The sequence below is a fragment of the Carettochelys insculpta genome, chromosome 2, assembly GCF_033958435.1.
Source record: "Carettochelys insculpta isolate YL-2023 chromosome 2, ASM3395843v1, whole genome shotgun sequence".
NCBI classification, from domain to species: Eukaryota; Metazoa; Chordata; order Testudines; family Carettochelyidae; genus Carettochelys; species Carettochelys insculpta.
Window position 1 is genome coordinate 270,698,761 of NC_134138.1, and position 25,559 is coordinate 270,724,319.

Sequence of the window (25,559 nt, forward strand, 5' to 3'; positions counted from 1 at the left end):
GGTAGCAGGTTCAAAACTAATAAAAGAACGTTTTTCCTCACACAGCGCTCAGTCAACCTGTGGAACTCCTTGCTGGAGGACACTGTGAAGGCCAGGACTCTAACAGAGTTTAAAAAAGAGCTTGATAAATATTTGGAGGTTAGGTCCATAGATGGCTATTAGCACAGGGTAAGGCATGGTGCCCCAAGCCTTTTGTCGAAGGCAGGAGATAGATGGCAGGAGACAAATCGCTTGATCGTTGTCTTCGGTTCACCTCCTCTGGGGCACCTGGCACTGGCTACTGTGAGCAGACAGGATACTGGGCTAGATGGACCTTTGGTCTGGCCCAGTATGGCTGTTCTTATGTCCTTATGGTTAGTTTGAATTTGTGATTTATGAACTAATACAGGGGACATAAAAGTGACCTGAAAATCAGTGTGAAAGGTAACTGCTGACAAGTGGACTCAAACCTCAGAGCTTAATGCAGGAGCCTCTACATTTTGCGTGAAAAGCCAGCGGGTGCTGAGCTACAGTTGTAGAGAAGACTCGTTCTTTCTGCCTAGGGCTGCACTGTAGCTGTATCTTGAAATAACTTATGCAATTTGCAATGTGCAAATTGTGTTAAGTTATTTCAAGGTAACTTATTTGGAACTCTGTGCCATGCAAATGGCACTGACGTTTGAAATTAGTGCCTATTTCTAACTTCCCGCTACCGCTGTCATGACAAGGGGTAGCGGGAATGAAATGCCACGTTCGAAACAGCCCTGCTATTTTGAGCATGGCATTTAGCCATGGAGTTTCTATTTTGGGATACAAATGTATCCCGAAATAAAAAAATCACAGTGTGACCGTAGCCATTCTCTGCAAGTGGTCTTGGTGCCACTACATGGGACAGGGAACGACACCCAGTAAGTGTGTGGGTTTCATAAAACACAACCAAAGTACAGCTTTAGAGTTAAATCTACTTGGATCCACACTTACATCTCTGGTCAACCATTGCTTCTGGGAACGCCACAGTAGGGGCCTGCTGAAACCTGAAAGACTCAGCTGTACAATACCCACCAAAGATATTGAGCTGTTTGCCACAACCAGGATTAAGAGCGGGGACGTACCCAGTAATACACTGACCGAACAATGCGGCTGTAATTGTAAGGCATAGAAGCAGCTTGTGCTAGCACAGGCCAGCTCTGTCAGGGTTCATTTGCAATACACATTATTTAGTGTTGTTTGTGTTCTCTGCCATTTGCAAAGCAGCAAAATGACCATGCTATTGTCAGGTCAGTCGGCATTTCTTTTAGTTGCCAAGTTCTTCCCAAACTGGGCACTGGTCACTGAGGAATTGCTAGAGAGGCTCTTCCTTGTCTCACCATGTGGACTGCTAATTCTCAAATGAGATGTCAATGTCAAAGAAAATCAGGGGAGATGGGGAACAAGATCATTCCTGCTCAACTTCAAACACAAGTTATTCCCTGTCGATGAATCTTTCCGTGTTCTCCCTCCAGTGTTTGCATTAGCCAGAGGCACAAAAAAGACACTGAATGGAAAACGTCCTACTCAGGCAAAAACCCCTGCAAGCTTTTTTTCCCTCTTCCCTTTCACATTAACCAGAAAGCTGAGCCACTCAGATGTCTCTTGACAGATAATGAAATGCAGCTCTCTGGCTCTCACTTCCCTCCCCTTGGCTCCGAGGACTCAGAGGAAGGCTGTGCCAGTAGAGCAGTGAAAGCTATAGGGGAGGGAGTGCAACAGACACCAGAGAAATAAAAGCTGGCTGGCAAGACAGCCAGGGGAAGGGGCATAAGAGACTGCTTTGTGCCATGTCCTCTGGGGGCTGTAGTCCTCCCTCCAAAGGATTGCTCTGGAGTGAGACTACTGCTATTCAGAAACAAACCAAGGGAAGCCATTTAGCCCATTGCATGAGGGGAGGTCAATGTGCCTTTGTTAAATTTCATGGCTCCAACAACTGGGAAAGGCCATTTTTCTTGTGCTCCTGTTCAGTGTAATGCACCAGCTATGGCCACACAAGAGCCCTATTTCAAAATAACACAATCACACCCAACATGCATTTCGAAATAGCATTCCAGGCGCACAGCCCTATTTCGAAATAGTGCCACTAGCGCCCATTATGGCTTATTTCGAAATAGGCCTTATTCCTCAGGGACCGAGGGTTAACGCTATCGAAATAACACACCCCTGAGCTGGAATTCATTTCAAAGTAGCGTGTGCGTCATTTAGACAATGCCAACCTTATTTTGAAATGACTACTGTTATTTTCAGATAAGTTAGCTGCCTAGATATAGCCGCACAGCCCTGGGTAGTCTCACAGGGGTAGCTCCATTAGGCTGTAGCTTCACAAAAAAACCCCAAACAAACAAACAACAACAACAGAACCAAGCAGTCCTTTAGCACCTTAAAGACAAACCATTTTTTTAGGTAATGAGCCTTTCATGGGAAAGACCCACTTCTCCAGATTTTGGAGCAAAAATTAGAATACAGGGTGTATATGTAGCAGGGGGTGTGGGCAGAAAAACCAGGGAGGGGATCATCTGTTAAGAACAGGGCTTGTGGAAGGAATAAATTAAGTGGGCTGGGGGCCATTCCTGTGAATATCCAAGGTGGGGCAATTGTCTCAGTAATACATAAGATGACTGAGCTCCCCATTAAGCCCCAGCTTAAATGTGGCAGCGTAGACTAGTTTAAACCTTTGACCTGTTCCTTTGAGCAGCAGGAGACATTTCAGCAGCTGAAGCCTGTGATGTGGCCACTCAGCCTAGCTTCAGGCTGGCCCAGCCCGGTGTTTTGTTTGTCATGGAAGAGGGGCTGGGGCTCAAGCAATCAGGGGCGGCAGGTTTGTATACGTGGTGGTGGTGCCTGGAATGATCCAAACCCTGCAGTGCCCCCCACGAGGCTGGTCCTTGGTCTTCCTCGTAAGTCAATATATATTTTTTAAAGCCTGTAAAGATGGACTCAAACAAGTCCCTCCCCCTCTAGTACCCAAACCCAGGGCTCCCGACTCTCGGGTCACTTCCCCACCTGGGCTGTGCTGAGGTGTCTGCAGCTGGGTACCCCTCCCACTCCCTGGGCACCCCCTGGGCTGCCGGAGGGGGAGGAGCAGATGTCCAGGGTGGGAGTCAGCAGCTGTGGCAGTTGCTTGGTGCATCCAGGTGGGGCTGTTTTCCCCACGTGGCTGCAGGAGGTGCCAGCAGTAGGCACAAAGGGGCACAGTGCAGAGGGAGGGACAGGGGGGCACAGTGCAGGGGCACAGGAGGGAGGGGCAGGGGGCACAGTGCAGGGGCTGGGGCACAGTAGGGGGACGGGGAGCAGTGCAGGGGTTGGGGCACAGGGGGATGGGCAGGGGGAGCAGTTCAGGGACACAGGGGGCAGGGTGCAGTGCAGGGGTTGGGCACAGGAAGGAGGGGCAGGGGGTGCAGTGCAGGGACACGGGGCAGGGGCACAGGGCAGGGACACAGGGGGCAGGGGTGCAGTGCAGGGTTTGGGGCACAGGAAGGAGGGGCAGGGGGTGCAGTGCAGGGACACGGGGCAGGGGTGCAGTGCAGGGTTTGGGGCACAGGAAGGAGGGGCAGGGGGTGCAGTGCAGGGGGGCAGGGGGCAGGGGTGCAGTGCAGGGTTTGGGGCACAGGAAGGAGGGGCAGGGGGTGCAGTGCAGGGACACAGGGGGCAGGGGGCAGTGCAGGGGTTGGGGCACAGGAAGGAGGGGCAGGGGGTGCAGTGCAGGGGGGCAGGGGGCAGGGGTGCAGTGCAGGGTTTGGGGCACAGGAAGGAGGGGCAGGGGTGCAGTGCAGGGGTTGGGGCACAGGAAGGAGGGGCAGGGGGTGCAGTGCAGGGACACGGGCAGGGGTGCAGTGCAGGGGTTGGGGCACAGGAGGGGGAAGGGGCAGGCACTGGGGTAAAGGGAGCAAAGTGCAGGGATGGAGGTGCAGGGACTGAGGGAGGGGAGGGTGGGAGCCTATGAGGGACCAGGGACAATGGGGGCATCACGACCACAAGGGCCAGGGGCACCAAAATGCAAATGTGCCCAGGGTGCCATTTTCCCTGAGGCCGGCCCTGTGCCAGACACTCCCCCGGAAACCTCCTCAGGCAGCTGCTCAGGTGCCAGCTCTATCCGTGTCCTCCCTCCTGGAGGAAGGGCTGGGAGAGGGGGGCTGCCAAGCCTGTCACTTCCTCCTCCCTCCTGCTGCATGGTTGGAGAATTCTGGGATCACCTGCTCTGAGCCTGCTGCCTCCAGCCTGGTCCTTGGCGGGGCCTTTTGGGGGTTACCATATTTGACCTTTCAAAGAAAGAGAAGCCGCCCCCCCGCCAGCAGGCGTGCACCTGTTTCAGACTCTACCAACTCCCGTTGCACGAATGTACTAGATACACTAGAACACATGCCTGCAACGGGAGTTGGTGTCTCCCGTACAGGCAGACTCCCCTCAGGGGTGTCCTCTGTTTTGAAAGGTCAGATCTGGTAACCTTATTTGCAGCTCTGCATGGAGCAGCTTTCAGACTCTGAGGCTATAGTTGCACACCAGAAATCTGTCTACAGAAGTTACTGTGGGAAGAGCTGCTCCAACCAGACATCTGTCGCCAGACTGTGTCTGCACAGAAAAGCGGAGGGATCTCTTTGAGCTGCTCTGTTGACAAAAGGGCCTTCTGGAGCACCTGCACGGCTTTTGTGCTGACAAAAGGCCATTTTGGGTGTAGCGGCCCCGCGGTTTTTGTCAACAAAACCCGTTTTTGTCCACACAACTTGCTAGTGTTGCTGTGGCCTGAGAGACGTGGGTGCTATTGCTGGTGCTATTCATGGGGCTGGGGCACCAGCAGCCTGTATAACTCACTGCCTATACCAGTGTAACCGCTGAGGCCACTCACAAAGAAGGGCGTCTCTGCTCTACAGCCTCAGCGGAGGGCCAGCCGGCACTTAGCTCTTATGGTATCGCATAGGGCTTCAGCCCCTAAGGCCACAAGTTCATTCTCTCCTGCTGACTACCTAGGCCCATGGGCCTTGCACAAGCAACGTTTGCTCTCTCATAACCGACAGGGCAAGCTCAGAAGTGCCAGGACAATGTACTGCCAAACCGAGAGGTGCCATAGCTGAGCTGTGGCACTAATTAAGCACTAGCCCAGACCAGTTTTCCCTCCAATTTTCCCCACCCCGTGCAGAATGGACTGTGTTCTGTGCCCCAGTGCCGACATGGAGTGCCGTACATTACCTACGTGTGGGCGCACAAAACCAATTCCTGAGGTGAGGTGAGGCTGAGAGGTTCTGAGTGGGTGGGGGGGGGTGATGGAGCTGGAGTGAATGGGTGTGAAGGCTCCGGCTGGGGGGTCTGGGGTGGAGCTGGAGGTGAGGGGCTCAGGGCTGGCCCAGAGGGTTGGGCTGCAGGGGCGTCAAGGCTCTTGCTGGGGATGTGGTCTCTGGGCTGGGGTGGGTAATGAAACTGCTGGCTTCTGACTCACTGAACCCATACTCCCATCAGCAGTGCCTGCAGAGGGGAGGGTGCTCTGAGTATGTAATGCTGCCTGATGCACTATCTTCTCGGCTTAGTTACCCAAGGGACCCGGAGAGTGTGACCCCTCAGCGAGCACCAGTCCAGAATTCCATGCCCTCCTAGGCGAGTTCAGCCTCCATGAGGTCCTGGGACAAACAATCATACTACTTGGCTCTGCTCTCATATACAGCACTTCTCACGCATAGATCTCAAAGTGCTTTGTACAGTTATCCCCTTTCCACAGGAGGGGAAACTGAGGCATGAAGCACTGATGGGACTTGTCCAACTTCTCCAAGCAGAGCAGTACCAGAGCTGGGAACAGAGCCTACGCTGGCCAAGCTCCAGCCCAGTGCTTTAGCTACGAGTGAGGCTGCTTTAGCACCACTCCCATAATTCTGCCGTTTTCTGCCAAGTTACGAGCCAGCCGCTGGCTGCTGAATGATGGCATTTTCTAAGCTGTGTCGTACATTAAGAGCTAGGTTAGCCACAATTTGGGTAACCAGCATGCTCAGTTAACTGGCCCGTCTTGCTGGTGGCTGCCTGGCCAGGGTGACAGAGCAGGGCCAGTTGCTGGGCGTGGCCAGGCTGGTGGGCCAGCTGTCCACACAGTGGGAGCAGGTCCAGCACCCAGCTGCATAGCTGGGGCTGGGGACAGCATTGAGGCATATTTGATTATCTGGCACCTGCCGCTCCCCAGGGGTGCCAGATAAGAGAGCTTTTACTGTACTTTTTTATAGCGTAGGAGCCTCCCAGGTCTAGAGCTCTGCCATGGCTAAGTCTTCCGGAACATGATGTACCAGGAAAGCATGAAGAACTCCAGACAGCAAATTGCTGCGGGCATCAGAAATCTGTTTCCCTTAAATATTCATCACTTCCTATGTGGTGGGGAGGGGGTCTGAGGCAGAGAGAGTCTGTCATCAGAGACCAGTGGGACAAAGCAAAATGGAGGCTTGATTTTGGTGGGGTTTGTTTTATTTACGTTATTGAGGAGACGGTACAATCTACCAGCACTGGTTTCCCTCATGCGCTGAGGTCTGGCTGTTGCCCTCAGTCCATAACACAATGCCCAGGGATACCTGGGAAAGCGGAGTAGACGGACTGAGGGCAGCTGACTGTTCTGTGTATTTTAGTAAAGGATGTATCGACGCACAAAAGGAAATCCTCAAACATAGCTGCCTCCTCGGGGTAAATCTCTAGGCCACAAACTAGTCTAAGGAGAGGAAAATGATTACATCCAAAGAAAGGGAGGGGGATAAATAATTCTTCTCTTGGTTACACGCTCGGCCCTCACAGGAGGAGCTCTGGTGCATTCGCCACTGGGGGAGGCCTAGCATATTGTTCTAGATTGATTGCCTACATTCTACCACCTTCTCCTCATGCAAGGCAGTCTCCGCAGCCCTGGAGGTTGACAGTCCTGGAGCGGATCAACTCCTAAAGGACTGGCATGCATAGCATACTAAGCGGGCATTACCATCCAGGAGATGGAGATTCAGTTTATCTCCTTGGGCCACCTCCGTGGGTGTGGTTCTGATGGAGATCTCAGACAAGAGATTAAAATTGTCCTTCCCTGTACAGCTGCCTGCCTTCCCACCCAGAGGCGACTCTTCCCCCAGGCGCTAAACCGCTCCTGTGAGGTGCCAACGGCGACACTTATGCATAGGGGTACATCAGAGCCCACTGTGTGCAGCTTCTCTTGGGGGAGTGAGATGGAGGAGATGCTTTCATTTACAAAATCAAGAAGCAGAACTAATGCCTAATCAATGAACACTACTTGACTCCACTCCTACAAGTGTTCCCGCTACACTGTGATCCTTGGTTTCCATCCCTCAGCTGATATGTTCACATTAGACACATAAGCCATGTTGCTGAGAATGTTTGGGGGGGCGGTGGGGCCCAGCATCTGGCAGTGGTGGTCTCAGGTTCCCTCCAGATCTCTGGTCTGCCAAGGTTCTTCAAGTCCCAAGGCTGCCCCTGCCAGACAATCTACCACATGAAAGATCTCACCGTCTGAGGAATACACTGCCATTAGAGAGTCATGGAACTGGAAGGGACCTTGAAGGTCAACTATTCCAGACCTCAGCACTCATGGCAGTACAAAGTATTATCCAGATACTATCCCTGGAAGGTGTTTCTCTAATGAAGTAGCAGAGCACAGAGAGAGTGGCGGAGTTTGCTACTTGCCTCCAAGCCACCTCGCAGTGTTCCCTGCAGAAGCACAACAACACCAGACCTATCTAAAGGATAAAGGATTTCCGCTCTTCTCACCCATAGAGGATCCAGTCTACAAGGGCTGCAGCCTGTCCCAGGCATTGTGGTTGCTTCTTTCTTTGATCCCTAAATGATGCCCAGTAAATTCAAAAGCCCTTCACAGTCTTGTTAAGGGGAAAGAACAGATAGTACTGAAAGAGCAACAACCCAGGTCGCATGAAGACACTGATATGCCTGGAGCATCTTCTCTTTCCTCTAGTCACAGATACAGCAAGAGGAAGACTGAGACTACTGCTCTGGCTTACACCACGGCAGCCAAGAGCGAAGGTGTAATCTCCAGCTGGAGAAGGAGTACACATGCTAGCTCTGATTGAGCTAATGCACCATTTTTGGGAAGTGGCTGGAGGCCCAGGTTAGCCACCAGAGCACAATTCTGTCCGACAGCCACACAGTTGCAGCTACTCTGCTGTGTTTAGCATGCTAGTTCTGCACAGGTCTATGCAAAAAAACCCAAGGTTGCTCCAGCTATGTCATTCTCTACTGTGAAAAATCCACCTTCCTGAAGCGACAGAGTGACACCTCAGATAGCGCTATCTTCTGTCGACCTAGGCACCCTCTCTCAGGGAGGTGGGTCACTTATGCTGATGGAAGAACCAATTCAATGGGTAGTGTCTACACTGGAGCAGGACAGCAGCACAGCTGCGGTGATGCCTCTGCGCCTTCAAGTGTAGACAAGCCCTCAGTCTCTCACTGCGTTCACTCTTGTGTGTCACAAATGCCTGCGACTGGACCTGGGTGGTGCTGAGCAAGTTCAGTGCTTGTCAGGCAGCACTTACTTGGGGATGATGAGAACTATGTGTTTGGTGGAGTCACTCTCTGGTCGCCTGGACAGAGACGGATGGCAGGGAACTCCCCATCTTGCACAAAGCTATCGTGTGTACACACCCAGTACACACCCAGCTGCAGCACAGACGTAACAGCAGAGCAGCAATTACCCGCTGCCAGACAAATTTTCAAAACTGGACACTGAGTTTGAGTGTCTCCATATTCAGTGCCCAGCCTGAGAATCCTTTCATTCTGCAGCTCAGTCTCAGGCCTCCCCAGTCTGAAAACGCAGGCCTCTCGGCCTGCTGCATTTCACCCCCAGCTTCAAGCCCAGAGCTGACTTCTGCTATCGAAAGGATGAGGTCCATGTTAGAATATCAGGAGCAAACCCCACTTCTCAGAGCCAGGCTCGGCAGATTGATTCCCTCTTTCTTTTCCAGAAGCAAAATGGCATAATGGAAATCAATGCTTTGGTCCTGGATCCATTCAGCCTGCACAAAGGTTGGGGGCTGATTGAGCTAAACTCTGCATTCTTCAATGGAGCACTCTGTAGTTAAGAACAGTAATACCTACCAATGAGAGCAGTATCGCTAATCCCGTTTTACAGATAGGGAAACTGAGGCATGGGATAGGGAAACTCACTAACCTAAAGCCACCCAGAAAACCAGTAACAAAGCCAGGAACTGGATTCAGGTCTCCTGAATCCTAACCACATTCCCTTCCTTGGTTTACAGCAGAAGTTTTGCTCCACTAAGGACTGCAGAGTTTGGTCCAGGCTCATCACCTGGCTTTGTGAGCTTTGCTCTACCACTAGAGGTTGCCTTCAACAGTTAAAACTCTCTTCACTTTTCACAGCTGGGAACACTTTTTGTTCTGGGTGGGTCTGTTGTTGGCTGCTAACGCTTGCCACTGCCCCCAGCTTCTCCCCCCGTTTTGCACGCCCAGTAGGTCCCTCTCTCATATGGATCTTCTGGTGCCTCCTCAGGTACTTCTTCAGCCTGTACCGTTTCCCACATACCAGGCATTTATAAGCCCCACCCCTGGAGTGCAGCGTCTGGTGTCGGATCAGGTTCTTCTTCTGCGTGAAACATTTCCCACACTTGGTGCATTTGCATGGCCCCATCCTGATGTGGATTGTCTGGTGCCGGAAGAGGTTGGCCTTCTGATTGAAGGTCTTCTCGCACTCGGGGCATTTGTATGGCTCCTCTCGGGTGTGGATGCGCTGGTGCCTCACCAGGTTGGACCTCTGGGTGAAGCTCTTCCCACACTCATTGCATTTAAAGGGCTCGCTCATGTGGAGTCTCTGATGCCTGATGAGCTTCCGGTTCATCCGAAAGCTCTCGCCACATTCGTTGCACTTATAAGGCCCCTCACTGGTGTGGATCTTCCGGTGCCTTGTGAGATTCGACTTCTGATTGAAGCTTTTCCCACACTCGGGACATGGGAATAGCCTCTCTGCTTTGGGCTTGTCCTTTGTCTGGGTATTATTCTTGTATTTTGCTTTTGTCTGGTTCTCAGTACATGCCCCAGGAGTCCCCTCTTCACTGGTTCTTGGGCGTCTTCTACATTTTTTCTTTGGGCTGCAGCTTTCTCCATGTTCTTCATCGGCCCCGGTTCCCTCTTTAATCTGGATCCTCTGGATGGCACCAAGTGATGTCTTTTGACTGAAGTTGCTTCCATAGTCAGTGCTCTCCTGGGGTTCTTCTTTGATGTGGGTTTTTGCAATATCCCCCTTGTGCTCGTTCTCTGCCTCAGCTTCCCTCATAGCCTGGATTCCCCATACAGGCAAGACAGACATCTTTGGATTGAATTGATTGTCATAGTTCGGGCTAGCCTGCGGTTCTTCCTTGATGTAAGAGTTCTGGTGTGCTACTGTAACGACGTTTCCCTCATGTTCGGGGTATGGGTCTGGTTCCTCCTTCACTTGGACTCCCCACAGAGTACTCAGAGGGATCTTTGGGCAGGATCGAGTTCCACAATCCTGGGGCCCATGCTCTGAGTGAGCTTCTGGTATTGCAATGTCCTTTCCCAAAGTATCTTCCTGTTTGAAGGTCATGTCCAGTTCCTCTTTAATCTGGATGACCCGGAGAGGCATGCCATTCACGTGCCCAGCGGCTTCCTGTAGCCTCTGCTTGGTGTGGTTCCTCTGGTGGACATTAAAATAACGCTTGGTGCTCAAGCTTTTCCCGCACTCAGTGCAGATGAAGGGTCCCCCTCGAAGATGGATTTTCTGGTGGGCCACCAGAGTTGCACTCTGGCCAAAGCACCGGCTGCAGTCAGGGCATTTGAAAGTCTTGTCCCGTTTGTGTATCTCCTTGTGCGCCGTCAGCGTGCCCTTCTTCACAAAGCTCTTCCCGCACTCCGTGCAGGCATACGGCCGCTTTTCCTTGTGGGTTCTCATGTGGATGCTGAAATAGATGCGTGTGCTCAGGCTCTTGCCGCAATGGGCGCAGATATATGGCCCGCCTTTGGCGTGTGTCTTCTGGTGGGCGGCCAAGCAGATCTCCAGCCGGAAGCACCGTCCGCACTCGTCACACTGGAAGGGCCTCTCTCCGGTGTGGATGCTCTGGTGGGTGGTGAGGTGGCCCCTCGTGGTGAAGCGCCTCCCGCACTCGCCACACGGGTAGAGCTCCTCTGCCGTGTGGATCCGCTGGTGCCTCTTCAGATTCCCTTTCTTGCTGAAGGACTTCCCACAATCCGGGCACGTGTGCGTCTTCTGGGCAGCACGCTTTGCGGGGTCTTTCATGGTGGTGCCACTCAGCACGTGGAGGTGAGTCTTCTGGGGCTGGGCTCTCTGGAAGGCCAGGCAGCTGCTAGGGAGCTGGGGAGGGACAGCTGGAACACTGGCAAGGGGCGCTTGAAGAAAAGTCACCAGAGAGGCAAGTGTCAAAGTGCAGCTGAAGGGCCCATGTTGCTTTGTTGACCAGAAGGCGAGGTTGACAACGTTCAGGGCAGATGCGGTGGTGATTAGGTTGCGTGGCTAACTGGATGGTTCTACTCTTTCCTTGGGTTGCATTTTCTCATGGAGTTTTCTTTCACCTCAACAGCGGAGATGCTCTCTCAAAATTCAGAACTCCATTTCCTAGTCATTGCTGGGGGACTCCCGTTTCCAGTGCATCCCTCAGGATAATTTAGGAAGTCTTGCAGGGGATTAGCACGCTGGATTAAAGCAAAAAGAAAATCAAGATGTTAGTCCATGTGCTATTGATAACATCGTTTGTGCTAATGGGATGGCTGTCACACCAGTAATCGAACCAGGGACTTCCAGAGCAAGAAGTCTAAGCCACTACCATTTACTGTAAACTCTTTCATATCCAGCAGTCCCAGGACTGAGAGGTTGCCACATATTCTACCTAGCAATGCAGAACACTAAAGAAAATAAGATTAGATATTAAGAAACAAACAAAAATATATGCAGAGTACTTTATCAACAACAGTAGTATTGTACACTATAAACTTATACTGTATTTGCTGTATTTATTTACTTGCCCTATACTGTACTTATGAAAACATAACTAAAATTTACTTATGGTTAAAATGCCAGTTATTTGAGAGTTCCAGGTGACAGAATGCTGGATATGAAAGAGTTTACTGTACAGTAAAGAACAAAGGCTCTGGAGGTGTGGCTGAAACAGATTCCTCTTCAGATCAGGCATCAGAGACGTGTAATATACACTCACGAGAGGGCTACAGTAAGAATAATACTTTTCCCCCTTCTAATGGTGTCTTTTTATTATTTGAGGCTCTCAAAACAATTTACAAATGTTAACTACTGAATTAAACCTCACCATAATGCATACGACTTCTCTCATGATTAAGATACGAAAAGGTCAGTACACAGAGGTTAACCTTTTAAAAAGTAGGATAAAATCAAAGGTGGCAGCATTGCAATATTAATACTTGGCACTTTTCACTGGCAGATCTCAAAGTACTGTGTAAAAGTGGGGCAGTATCATTACCTTCATATTACATCTGGGGAAACTGAGGCATGGTTGTGACCATGATGGAATCTAGGTCCTCTCCTCTGCCCATTGGACAAGACTGGAATACTGCGTAACCAGGCCACACACTCATAGGAAATCATTTCTGAGAATTCCAGCAGCATGCAAGGCCTGGAGGCAGGAAAGAGGAAGGCGTGGGTAGGTGGAGGATGCTGTCGCGAAAGGGACAGGAAGTTAAGGATGCTGCTGCTGCAGGAATAGGACAGTGGGAATGTTGTCACTAAAGGGACAGGCTGTTTGAGGAAGGGGAATGCTGGTGAGGGGATGGAAGGAGCTAAGGGAGCAGGTAATAGGAAAGAAACTACTGCTTCCAGAAGTGGGTCTGTCCCAGGAAAGCTCATCTGTCACCTAATAAATCATACTGTTACTCTTTAAAGTGCTACAGGACTGCTTGTTTTGCTTTGTGAAGATACAGACTAACACGGCGACCTCGCTGTGACAACTGCTTTAAAGGCTGGGATGATCTGAAAGCTTGGAAATGGAGACTGGTAAACACCTGGGCAGAGCAGTCAAAGAGTAGCAGGGAGGGTCGGTTACCAATGTGCAGTGCTCAGATACCAACGGTCACCTGGGTGACTGACTGGATAACAGAGACCAAAAACTACAGATGAGAACTAATTTTTTGATTCAGTTGCGTGCAAGGCAATTCTGCCTTCAAATAAGCCAGCTCAGCTCCACGGAAATTAATGAGATTCATCAACTGTCCCTGCTGCAGCTGTTTGAACTGAATTGGAGATGGTGTTACATAGGGCAATAACAGAGAAAATTACCTGTAAAGCTTTAACTGGGGGAGAGGGGATCAACCCTCTCTCAAGCAGAGCCCTGGTTCGATTCTGGTGTGTGTATTTTTTTAAGGATCTATCCATCTAAGCTGCAACAGAGGTGACTTGATCACAGCCCAGAATTCCCTCCTGAGGGTATTTGAATCTAGCAGACAAAGACATAACAAGAGCCAAGGGCTGGAATTTGTGTCCCTGAAGTTCAACAGCGTATTTCAACCAGGCTGGGCAATGAGCAGGGGAAGGGATTACCAGGGATAAGCTCTCCAATCTCTGGGAATCTCCAAATCGCGACTGGAGGTCTTGCTCAGAGCCATGTCCAACCACCCACGGCTGGCCTGGATTCACGGCCGCTAGGTGAAACCCTCCGGCCTGCGTTAGCCAGGAGGCCGGACTAGAATATCGCCAGTGAAAACATTTCTGCTGCCTTTTCGGTTGTCTCAACACGAGCCAGTCCGCTGCGGAACTGGGCGCAGATCCCCAAGGACAAGCCCCCTCCGGGTGTTTTCCTCGTGCCCAGACCCCAGCGGGCCCCGGGTTTGGGGTCAGTTACAAGGCTGCAGCCCCAGGGAGCGGGGGGAGAACGGCGGGCAGACGGAGATGCCCCCGGGGAGCGCCCCCCTTTGCGCGCCGATGGCGCTGCAGACGCCTTACCTGAGCAGGCCTTTCCCCGGGCTCGGCGTGGGAACCCGGGGGGCTGACTTGGCTGCAACTTGGGTTGCGATCGCGGCGGCGGCGGCGGCCCGAGAGGAAGTCACTGCCCAGGGCGGCGAGAGCTGCCGGAGGAAGGGTGAACCCGAACCCGAACCCGAACCCGAACCCGACCCAACCCCAGCCGGGGGCGCGGGCTGGCGCGGCGGGCGGAGACCGTGGGAACGGGCCGGCGGGACCAGCCTCCCCCCCGCCAGTCCTTTCTTCTGCACCGTTAGCTCCGCGGGGAAGCGGCGGCGGCTGGACCGGTCCCCAACTCGCAGAGCCTTCTGGGAATGGTAGTTCCTCCCGCCCCAGCAATCCCGCTGCAAGGCTGAAAACAATGGGAGGCGAGCGGGCCCCGGGAGCGAGGCTCCCCAAGGGTTTTGCTTGGGGGGGGGGGGGGGTGTGAAGAATCTGCAGCGCCTAGCACCGCGCTGCAGAAATGCCCCTGCCGCCCAATGCAAAGCGTCCCCACGGGACTCAAAGGGACCCGCCCCCCCCCGTAGGGATTCAGCAACTTCTCCCCGAGGGGCACAAGGGGGTCAATCTGAGCTCTTTGCAGCTCACGGAGGCCCTGTGAGGAAGCGGAGTATGCAGGGGAGCTGGAACAATTTATATAGAGCTGAGCAGGGTTCCCGCTATTTTTTTCTATCCGTGGGCAGAATAAATTTTGTTATGTGCACCAGTGCATGGCTGGATGTGCACCGCCAATAGAAACACACACTGCCCCCTGCCGCTGGCTGTGGGGGCTCTGCATATCAGCTGGGCGGCGGCTGAATCTCTCCCGGGTGGTGCCCAAGCTCTCAGCTTACAGGGAACACTGGTGCTGAGAACCACGGTACCAAACTGTATAAAACAGCATCTAAAGCCAGGTGGGGCTGCTGCTCCCCTGGTACCTCCACTTCCTGCACTTATGGGAGTACCGAGATATTGGTGTGAAAATGCCAGTGTGCTGGGAACCTGTGAGCACCTTACACCAGGGATGGACAACCCGTGGCTCCTCCTCAGCGCCCCATGCTGGGCGTGCCATCCGTCGCTCTGCAGACGCGCCCCAGTGCTGGGTGGGAGAAGCGTGTGGTGGCAGTGGCTCCTGTGAGTGGCCAGCATCAAGTTTGAGCAGGGGCTGGGGGACCCTGGCTCTGGGGCGGGGGAGGGCACTGAGTTAGAGCAGGGGGCATTGGGGACAGGTGGATTGGGTTAGAGTGGCTTTTGGGAGTGTATGACTCTAGCGGAGGGGAGGGGGAGTGGGTTAACGCAGGGTGGGAGGTTCCTGGTTCTGGGGGAGGGGTGGCTGAATTGAGCCACATCTATCTATCCCCATCGATGATATCTATCTATCTATCCATCCATCTATCTATCTAAAAATAAATATATAATCCATGGCTCTTTGCACTCTATCTGTAGCTCTTCATCCCTAACTGGTGGCCAGCCCTGCCTTATGCAGATTAGTACGATAAGGAATTATTTTACAGATAGGGAAACTGAGGCACGGGGCTCAGCAGGGTTGGATTCTGTAAATTGCTACCTGGCAGGTCAGCAATTGGCATAGAACAGCTGACTGGCATCAAGACTGAGCATGGTACATTTATGAAGGAGGTGGTGTGATGAGACTGCTGACCATGGTGTGTAGCGATCTGTGACTCCTAGGAGGTATCTCCAGTGGCTGGAGATGGGACCCTAGACGAGGAGAACTCTGGGTTAATATAGAGAATTCTTTCCCTGGTGACTTTTGCCCACATACTCAGACTTCCATATTTGAGGTTGGGAAGGAATTTTTCCCTAGGTCAGGTTGGCAAAGGCTGGGAATTTTTTTTTAATCTTCCTCTGCAGCACACGGCTCATGTCAGTTGCAGTTTTTTAACTAGTATAAATAGTGAATTCTCTGTAACTTGACGTCTTTAGGCCATGATTTGAGGAGTTCAGTAGCTCACCCAGAAGTTAGGGGTCTGGGTGGGTGAGGTTCCTTGGCCTCCAGTGGGCAGGAAGTCAGACTAGATCCGTGGTGCCCAACCAGTTCTAGCAAACTAGTCACGTTATTCTGAAAATATATTTATTCTTCAAGTCAATGAGCCACACTCAACTGGCCAAAAAGCTACGTGTGACTGGTGGCTAACGCGTTGGACGCCATGGGACTATATGATCACAGTGGTTCTTTCTGGCATTAAAGTCTCTGAGAGATGCCAATCACGAGAGCTGAGATCAATCAGCACTACCCAGAGCTCCTCATGGCTTCCTGAGGCACGCCCCCCCAGGAAGCAGATTAACTCAAGCGTACAGGAACACCACAGCAACTCATTTTATCCTATGAGTCGTATTACCTGGTGCATGGGAAAGACCAAATCTGTGTGACTATTACATATAGCAATGTCATCTTTGCTAAATGGAGCTGGTAATTTTCACAAAGAGGTGCCCCCAGCAGCAGGTACTTGGACCTAGCACATGGCAGTTTAATCCATCAATCAGGAATACTGATGCTCTCGGTTCAAAACCAAGTCTTGATTGCTAGTGATTCATTTGCTAATTTAATAATTGGAAAAAAAGAGGAGGTAATTTGAGGTTGTGAAAATCTAACTATCCTTGAACAAATAAATCTCCTAAAGTGGAAATCTCCACTACATGCATCTGACAAAGCAGGTCTTTGCCCACAAAAGCTTATGCTCCAAAAAAATCTGTTAGTCTATAAGGTGTCACAGGACTTCTTGTTGTTTTCTCTTAAAGACAGATTTTCCTGTTAGACTAACAATCCCTTTGGAAGCTGGATAACCAAAGAAACAATAAAACAACAAAAAAGTACTTCTTGTGAATGCCATATATGAAAATATGTTTATCATATGGACCCCCAAGTGGAGATAAACACATTCTACTTCTGTTTAGAATAATGACACTTAGGACCTCATAGATCATGATATCACAGCACTTTAAAAATGCAGCAAGCATTTTTATCCTCATCTTCTTGATGGGGAAACTGAGGCCATTAAGGAACTTGGCCAAGATCTTCCAGTAGAACTGGTATACTGTGTAGGTTTCCTGACACTCAGTCTTGCTTTACACACAGGCTTGTAGCTGTTTTTTTCAACCAGGTGAGGATACAAGCTCCAGTGGCTTGAAGTTGAAGCTAGATGAATACAGACAAGAAACAGTGTTGATTTTTCAAATTAGGGTGATTCACTCTTAGAGCAATTTACCAAGAGCCAAAGTGGGTTCTCCATCACTGGCAACATTTAAATTGAGACTGGATTTTATCTCTAAAAAAAATCTGCTCTAATTCCAGAAGAAACTAATTCAGGGAAGTCCTATGGCCTGTGAGATCCAGGAGGTCTGACTGGAGGACCACAGAGGTTTCTTCCAGCCCTAGATCCTCTGTAAATATTTTGATTAAGGATGTGATTGTTACTGATACAAGGATATCAGTAGAATTTCTAAGGTGAACAAAGTTGTATAAAAGTTTCTTATACCTTTTGTAGGGTGCGAGAAGAGTTTGTAACGGTCTCATGAGAGCAGATCGACCCCTCTGTGAATCCTCAGGAGAATCTAAACAGACCAGTCTGTGCAAGGTGAAAGCTGCAAACTGCCATGGGAACAGCTGCAGAACAAGCCGCGCTTGCCGAGATTTCAAGGCTACGCTGGCAGTAGGCCACAAGAGATAGTGATAAGGAATGCATAGGCAATTTTAGGCAATCTTATGTTAATGAGCTCAGCTTTATCAGCTAGTGTTAGGAGGCCTGTCACTGAGCCTCTCCCCGAGCGAAGCTCCGACGCGTCGGGCTTTTCCCCACTGGTGACTGCGGCGTCTCCGGGGCTCCCGTCGCGGGTGTCACGCGCTTTCAATAAACCAAATATAGCACTCGCCTTCTGGGTGCAGCCTCGTCTCTGGGGAACCCGAGCCTGGTTGGCTACAATTGGCACAGCGAGCAGGGTTCTCCAGGTACGATGCCCTTTTGGTCGAAAGCAGGGGAGGCAGGGAAGCCAGCGCTGTCCCTGCAGCGCATACCAGGATGGCCCTCGACGGAGCAATGGGGGCCGGTAGCGTGGATGGTGGCCTGTTGGGCAGCCCCGGCAGACTGGCCTGAGTTGCAGGAGGCGGCAGGTGTGACGCCGGTACAGGTAGAAGGGGCGTTGCGTCGGCTGCGGTTGAGCCGCCGGCCGGGGCCGGAAAAAAAGGTGGCGGGAGAGGTAGCATGGCTTTTCCTGACCGCCCTCCGGGCCCTCGGTGATGAGCTTCTCCGCCTGCAGAAGGCGCTGGCGGGGAAGGAGCAGGAGTGTTGCGCTTTGGCGGATGCGCGGGCAATAGCGCAGGAGGTGGTTACCTCGCAGTCTGAAAGGACGCAAGAGTTAACCCATCGTTGTGAGGTGTTGGCAGCGAGAGTTGCGAATCGGCGGCGCGCGAGAGTAGGGAAAACACCGGTGTCGAAGGCCCAAGTGCGTGCGATCCTAGCGCTAGCCTCTTGGGACCCTGAGACCTGGGATGGTAACATTTGGAGCTCTTCCTCGTCTGAGGAGGAGGAGGAGGAGGTGGTCGGGGAGGCTGTGCCTACCGACCAGAGACAGGCGCGTCCCGTTCGGGAGATGAGGTCGGAAGGGGGGCAACTGCGCTCCGATGTCTGGCGAACGTTTAAGACAAGTGAGTTGCAGGAGTTGGTGAAGAGTTTTAAGCAGGAGCCGGGGGAAGGCCTTTTGGCCTGGCTGGTGCGTGTGTGGGACAACGCGGGCAATTCTGTGTTGCTGCTGCCTGCAGAGCCCCACCAGATGGTTGTGTTGTCCCAGGATTCACAAGTCAGGCAGGGAGCGCAGACTGTGCAAGGTCTGAACGATGGACAGGGAAATGCTGTGGAAGCGCCGTCCCTGTACCGCTGGTTGGCTGCGGCGGTGGGTGAAGTCTACCCCTCCCCTGGGGAGCTGGAAGCACAGGTGAGGCCCTGGCGTACGATCCCAGAAGGGGTGAGTGCACTAAGACAGCTGGGCATGGCATGGGCTGTGGCCCTCGACATGGGACTGGATGATATAGCGGTCCAGAAATCCATCAAGGCCACTCTGTTACGCCTCGCCCCTCTCGAGCTGAAGGCCTCCCTTATGGCCGTGGTCATGGCAGTGGGCGGGACTGTCGGTGACTTGGTGGGAACATTGATACAGTTAGAGGCTGTCATAGGCGGCGCGAAAGCGGTCCGTGCCACAAAAGGAAAAGGTGGTTGAGCAGGAGCCTCTGGACAGGAAAAAGGGCACGTTAAGGTGACTCGGAGAACTATGTGGACGGATTTACTGAAGGCAGGAGTGCCCCGTGAGGAGATCAATGGTTTGCCAACACCAGACTTATACAAGTGTTGGTTACAACTGCCGCCTACCCAGCGGAGCGAGGATGTGGGTGCCTCCAAGAGGGTGGGCGAGACTCAGGCACCACAGAAAGGTACAGGAGCTAGGGGGAGGACCGAGCCCAGTGCCCCGGTCGACTGGACCCTTCCCCCTAGGAAGTGACGGGGAGGCAGGTCCCCTGTGGTACGGGCTGTGGCTGTGCAACAGGTAGCAGGGGACCAGCGCCCATTCGTCCCGTTAACCATCAAGTGGCCCCGGGGAGGGGAGCAGCATGTGCTTGCTCTGTTAGACACTGGAGCTGAAGTGACCATTCTGCATTCTACCCAGACTGCGGGTCACGTGGTGGTTGTGCAGGGCCTCGGAGGAGCAGAGACCACCGCTTATGCGGTGGAGGTCACCCTCACGCTGGGGAAAGCCCCTCCCTTTTGGGCAACTGTGCTGGCTGCGCCGTTAGGTGAATACATCATTGGCATGGATGTTTTGCGTGGCCGGTGTGTGGACACACAATATGGGCTGTTTGCCTTTGGGCACCCCCGATACATCCGGGCAATCAGAACTGTGGATCCCCTACTTCGGGGACATCCCAAATGGGAGCCTGTATGCCTGCCGGTCCCCCAGACCCCAGTGTCAGTCAAGCAGTACCGCATTCCCGGTGGAGAGCAGGAGATCAGTGACAGTATAGCTGCATTGCTACAGGCGGAGATTATTCGCCCCACGCTGAGCGCCTTTAACAGCCCCATCTGGCCAGTGAAGAAGCCGGATGGCTCGTGGCGCATGACAGTGGACTATCGAGAACTCAATAAGGTAACCCCAGAGCTAACGGCCGTAGTTCCGGACATGGTTACCATTCTGGAGCGCATCACCCTGGCAGCCCTGCCGTGGCATGCCGTCATAGACCTGGCTAATGCGTTTTTCTCTGTTGACATTCATCCCGAGAGTCAGGAGCAGTTTGCCTTCACGTGGCTAACAAAGCAGTACACGTTTACCGTGTTACCCCAGGGCTTTAAGCACTCCCCGACGATCTGCCATCAGCTAGTGCAGGCCGATCTGGAGCGTCTGGACCTCCCGGACCAGGCGGCCTACTATCACTACATCGATGACGTTATGATCTCGGGACCAGATGAACCGACTGTTCAAGCTGCCTTAGACACCGCTGTAACAGGTTTGCAAGAACGGGGATGGGCTATTAACCCCAAGAAAGTGCAGGGGCCAGCCACCAGTGTGGTTTACTTGGGCGTGCTGTGGATGGGTACAGACAAATGCATTCCACCGAAAGTGCGGCGTACCATCCAGGCATTCCCCACACCCTCGTCTAAGCAGCAGCTGCAAACCTTTCTGGGCCTTCTCGGTTTCTGGCGTGCTTTTATTCCGCACCTTGCTTTTCTTATGCGTCCCTTACAGGAGCTTGTGCGCAAAGCCACTCAGTGGCACTGGACAGAGAAGCACCAACGAGCCTTTGACCTCTGCAAAGAGGTGGTGGTAGCACACACCCGCCTCACTGCACCGCTGCAGGGCCAACCGTTTGAACTGGAGGTAACAACCGTCGGCGACGTGGCATCCTGGGGTCTGTGGCAGCAGGTAGGAACCCAGCGAAAAGAACCTATCGGTTTCTGGTCACGCACCCTCCGCGGAGCAGAAGGTGGGTACACCCCCCTGGAAAAGCAGATCCTAGCAGTGGTGTGGGCGTTGCAGGACACTGAGCGGGTCACGGGTGTCGCCCCTGTTACCGTGCGGACCCCGATCCCCTTAATGGGGTGGGTCACGGATACCTCTGAGCATGCACATACGGGCGTAGCCCAAGCAGCTACCCACTTCAAGTGGAAACACTACTTACAGCAGTGCATGCGCTTGGGAGCCCCCACACTTACTGTTCCACATGCCCTGCTGCTGGGAACCATTACCTTTCAGCATGATCCCCAGCTAGCGGATGAGCTACCCGCCGTCGACCCACCAGTGGCCCCCTCCCCGGTGGCGGAGGCACCTCCGTTGGATACCGTGCCTGAGGAGAGGAGAGGAAGCATCTGGGTAACCGACGGGCTTGCTGTTTGTGCATCCCTGCAAGCACGCGAACGCTGCTGCTACAATCACAGCACTCACTCAGCTCAGCGAACGGCTGACGCTACGGACCTTGTAACCATGGCCTGGCTGTGGCGCTGGTACCTCTGGACTGCTGTAGCACTGGCCTCGGAGTGGGGCCCACGTATTAGTGACCACTCTAACGTATGGGTAACATTGGCACAGACTGCCATCAACGCGTCTGCCTTTTGTCTGCCCCACAGCATGGCCGTGGGACAGCTCATGGACACTTGTTTCATTGGTGTCAGTGCTACTCCTGCTCTCTTGCAAAACTATGTCCTTTTGTATAACTTTGCTTTCACTGCTCTCATATGCTGTTGTCAAGTCTGTTCCACAGGTGCACACTGTGTTGCCAGAAGAGCATCAACCACCTCACTTGATTCCTACTAGCCTTGGCGTTCACAAAGGGGTTGCGGGGAGGAGTGTAGGGTGCGAGAAGAGTTTGTAACGGTCTCATGAGAGCAGATCGACCCCTCTGTGAATCCTCAGGAGAATCTAAACAGACCAGTCTGTGCAAGGTGAAAGCTGCAAACTGCCATGGGAACAGCTGCAGAACAAGCCGCGCTTGCCAAGATTTCAAGGCTACGCTGGCAGTAGGCCACAAGAGATAGTGATAAGGAATGCATAGGCAATTTTAGGCAATCTTATGTTAATGAGCTCAGCTTTATCAGCTAGTGTTAGGAGGCCTGTCACTGAGCCTCTCCCCGAGCGAAGCTCCGACGCGTCGGGCTTTTCCCCACTGGTGACTGCGGCGTCTCCGGGGCTCCCGTCGCGGGTGTCACGCGCTTTCAATAAACCAAATATAGCACTCGCCTTCTGGGTGCAGCCTCGTCTCTGGGGAACCCGAGCCTGGTTGGCTACACCTTTATACCTTATTCCCCGTCTCTAACAAGAATAAGATATATAAGAATTTTTATAGAAGTACCACAGAGGAAGGGAATTGTATGTGTGTGAGAGATATTTTTGTATGGACAGGCCCTCATTGTAGAGGGGCTTTTTACATAAAAACCATAAGAACTTCCATACTGGGTCTGACCAAAGGTCCATCTAGCCCAGTGTCCTGTCTTCTGACAGTGGCCAATGCCAGATGCCCCAGAGGGGTGAACATAACAGGTAATCATCAAATGATCCATCCCCTGTCATCCATTCCCAGGTTCTGACAGACAAAGTCTAGGGACACCATCCCTGTCCATGTTGGCTAATAGCGATTGACGGACCTGTCCCCCATGAATTTATCTAGTTCTTTTTTGAACCCTGTTATAGTCTTGGCCTTCACAAAAACCTCTTACAGGGAGTTCCACAGGTTAACTGGCAGTTGTGTGAAGAAATATTTCCTTTCATCATCATCATCATCATCATCATCATCAATAACCGTGGGCACAGTGCTCATTGGTGTCTGATGCCTTTCTCACTATTTCCTTCCATCTTTCCCTGTCCAGTGCGGAGTGGCTTAGTTTCTGTAGACTAGCTCCGCACCAGTCTACTATATCATCTATCCATTCTCTGTGGGGTCTGCCTCTCCTATTCGAACCGTCCATTATGCTGAATACCAGGGTCTTGATTTTTTGTTTGCCATTCATTCTGCAAATATGCCCAAATAGTTGTAGCTTCTGTTTTATAACCTTCTGCAGCAGGTTCTCTTTCGGTTGTATCTTTCTATATAATTCCTTATTGGTGACCTTCTGCATCCATCCTATTCTCAGAATCTTTCTATAACAACTCCTTTCAAATGCCAATATTCTTCTTTTCAAATCTTTCATTATCACCCATGTCTCACATCCGTACAACATTCTGCTGAATACACATTTTCAAAATACCCAGCTTCATTCTTAAGCTAATAACTTTGCTTTTCCAGATCTTATCCATCGCCTTCAAACTTATTTTTGCTTTTGCTGTCGTAGTTGCTATTTCCTTCTTACAGTCTAGATCATATATTATGTTGCTCCCCAGATATGTGAACTTCTCTACATTTTCGAGTTCAAGACCATCGACACTGATCTTCCTTCCTATTTCCTTATCTCCAAATACCATTATTTTTGTCTTATCGATGTTCATAATCAGTCCGTACTGCTTCCCTTCTTTAACACCTGCACCGTTTTCACTAGCTTCTCCTCATCTTCCTCAATGATGACTATATCATCCACGAACCTCAAGTTGTTAATTCTTTTCCCGTGCACAAATATCCCTTCTCCATCTTCCTTGATCTTGTCCATTGCTCTCTCCAGATGTGCGATGAAGACACTTGGCGACATTGGATTTCCTTGTTTCGTACCTCTACTTGTTTTAAAACAACTTCGCAACTCCCCGCATATTCTCACCACTGCCTCTGCATTGTCATTGATATCCTTCAACAACTGTATCAGTTGGCTATCCACTCTGTATGACTCCATTACCACCCAAGTCACTTTCTGATCTATACTGCCTTTTGAAAATCGACAAAGCAAGTGTACACATTCTTGTTCTTTCATCGAGCCTTTTCCTCTATCAGTCTTAGTGCCAGTATCTGCTGTATGGTACTTCTATCTTTTCTGATCCCCTCTTGCTTGTCTGCTATATGTTCTTCTATCTGCAATCTTAGTCTCTCACTCAGTATCATCATCAGCACTTTGCCTAGATGACTTGTTAGGGCAATCGTTCTGTAGTTCGTGCACTCCAATGTACTTCCTTTCTTGGGTATTGTCACTAGAACAGATCTTGTCCATTCTTTAGGTGCCTTCCCTTCTTTCCATGCTATATTACATAGTCAGTGTATTTCCTGAATCATGCTTTCTCCACTGTATTGTATCACTTCTCCCGTGACCTTATCATTTCCAGGGCCCTTGTTGTTCTTTAGTCGTTTCCTTGCTTTTTCTACTTCCTCCTTCAAAACATCGGTCTCGATTTCGATGCTCGGTGGAGATCTCTCTTTCAATTCTTCAATCAGTCTGTGTGAGACACTTGGGTCCAATTGTGCTTTGTACAGGTCAGTGTGATATCTTGTCCATCGCTGCACAATCTTCTCCTTGTTCATGAGCACTTCTTCGTTCTCATCTTTGATCGACATCTGCTTTGTTTGCCATTTCCTATTAATATTCTTAATTGTCTTATACACCTTCCTGGTCTTACATTTGGCATAATGCCTCTCTATATCTTCACAGTGCTCCTCTAACCATTTCTCCTTATCGTTTCTGTCTGCTTCCCTTACCTCATTGCATTTCACCCTATATTGCTGTTCTGCTATCTCAGAGACATCTCTTTTGATCTTCAACGGGCTCTTCTCTTGAACCAACTTCAGTGTCTCCTGGGTAATCCACTTCTTATGGATCTTTTTTTCTTCTAGAACAGTCTGCTCAATTGCCTCTTCTATTTCGATGGCTGTCCCTGCAACTCTCTTATCGAGGTCTTTCTCTGTGGCGATGTTCTTAATCTTCTCTTCAAGCGCTGCTCTGTGTGCATTCCCTGTTTCTTCCTCCCATAGCCTCGCCACGTCTCTTCTTTTCTTAAACTGTGTCTTACATTTTCTTTTGAGTTTTATCTTGATGTTTGCAATGACTAGACTATGGTCAGAGTCTATATCCGTTCCTTGGAAAGTTCAGCACGGCTGTACTGAAGTTATCCATCTTCTTATCAAAATCATATCTATCATGTTCTTGGACTTCCCATCATTCAATCTCCACGTCCACTTCCTACAGTCCTTTTGTTGGAATCTCATGTTGAAGATCACCATCTCATGCTCTGTAGGAAACTCTAGCAGTCTCTCATCCCGTTCATTTCTTTCTCCATATCCAAACCTTCCCATGACTTTCTCCCAACCTTCGTTTTCTGTTCCAACCTTCACATTCCAATCTCCTCCAATGATCAACACATCTTTCTTCGGTATCTCCTCCACCGTCTTTGTCAAGTCTTTACAGAATAGTGCAATCTCTTCCTCTGTACTGTCCGACATGGGTGCATACACCTGAATGACTGAGATGTTGAATGGTTTTGCTTCAAATCTCGCTACTATCATTCTTGCACTCACTGGTTTGTATCCTAATAATGCTCTTCTAGCTGTTTTGCTAACAAGGAATCCAACTCTTGCTTCATGCTTCATTTCGTTTCCTGACCAAATGACTTCGCAACCGCATATCTCTCCTGATGCCATCCAACGCATCTCTGCCAGTCCAAGTATATCACATTAGTATCTCTCCATCTCCTTCCGAAGCAGCTCTAATTTTCC

The 25,559-nt window shown here is 51.2% G+C and overlaps 1 protein-coding gene across 2 annotated transcripts; it reads right to left on the reverse strand.

Annotated features, from left to right (window-relative positions):
• Positions 1-6,438: 6,438 nt before the first annotated feature.
• Positions 6,439-14,207, reverse strand: LOC142008155 (uncharacterized). 2 transcript variants are annotated; one of them, XM_074985175.1, is made up of 4 exons: positions 13,940-14,207; positions 13,277-13,433; positions 12,465-12,617; positions 6,439-11,664 (listed from the first exon to the last, which is right to left on the reverse strand). In XM_074985175.1, exon 4 carries the CDS (start codon positions 11,249-11,251, stop codon positions 9,329-9,331), a length of 1,923 nt encoding a protein of 640 aa, XP_074841276.1. In that variant the 5' UTR covers positions 11,252-11,664; positions 12,465-12,617; positions 13,277-13,433; positions 13,940-14,207; the 3' UTR covers positions 6,439-9,328. The 2 variants fall into 2 exon arrangements, with proteins under 2 accessions (XP_074841276.1, XP_074841275.1); XM_074985174.1 differs by lacking the exons at positions 12,465-12,617; positions 13,277-13,433.
• Positions 14,208-25,559: the final 11,352 nt, after the last annotated feature.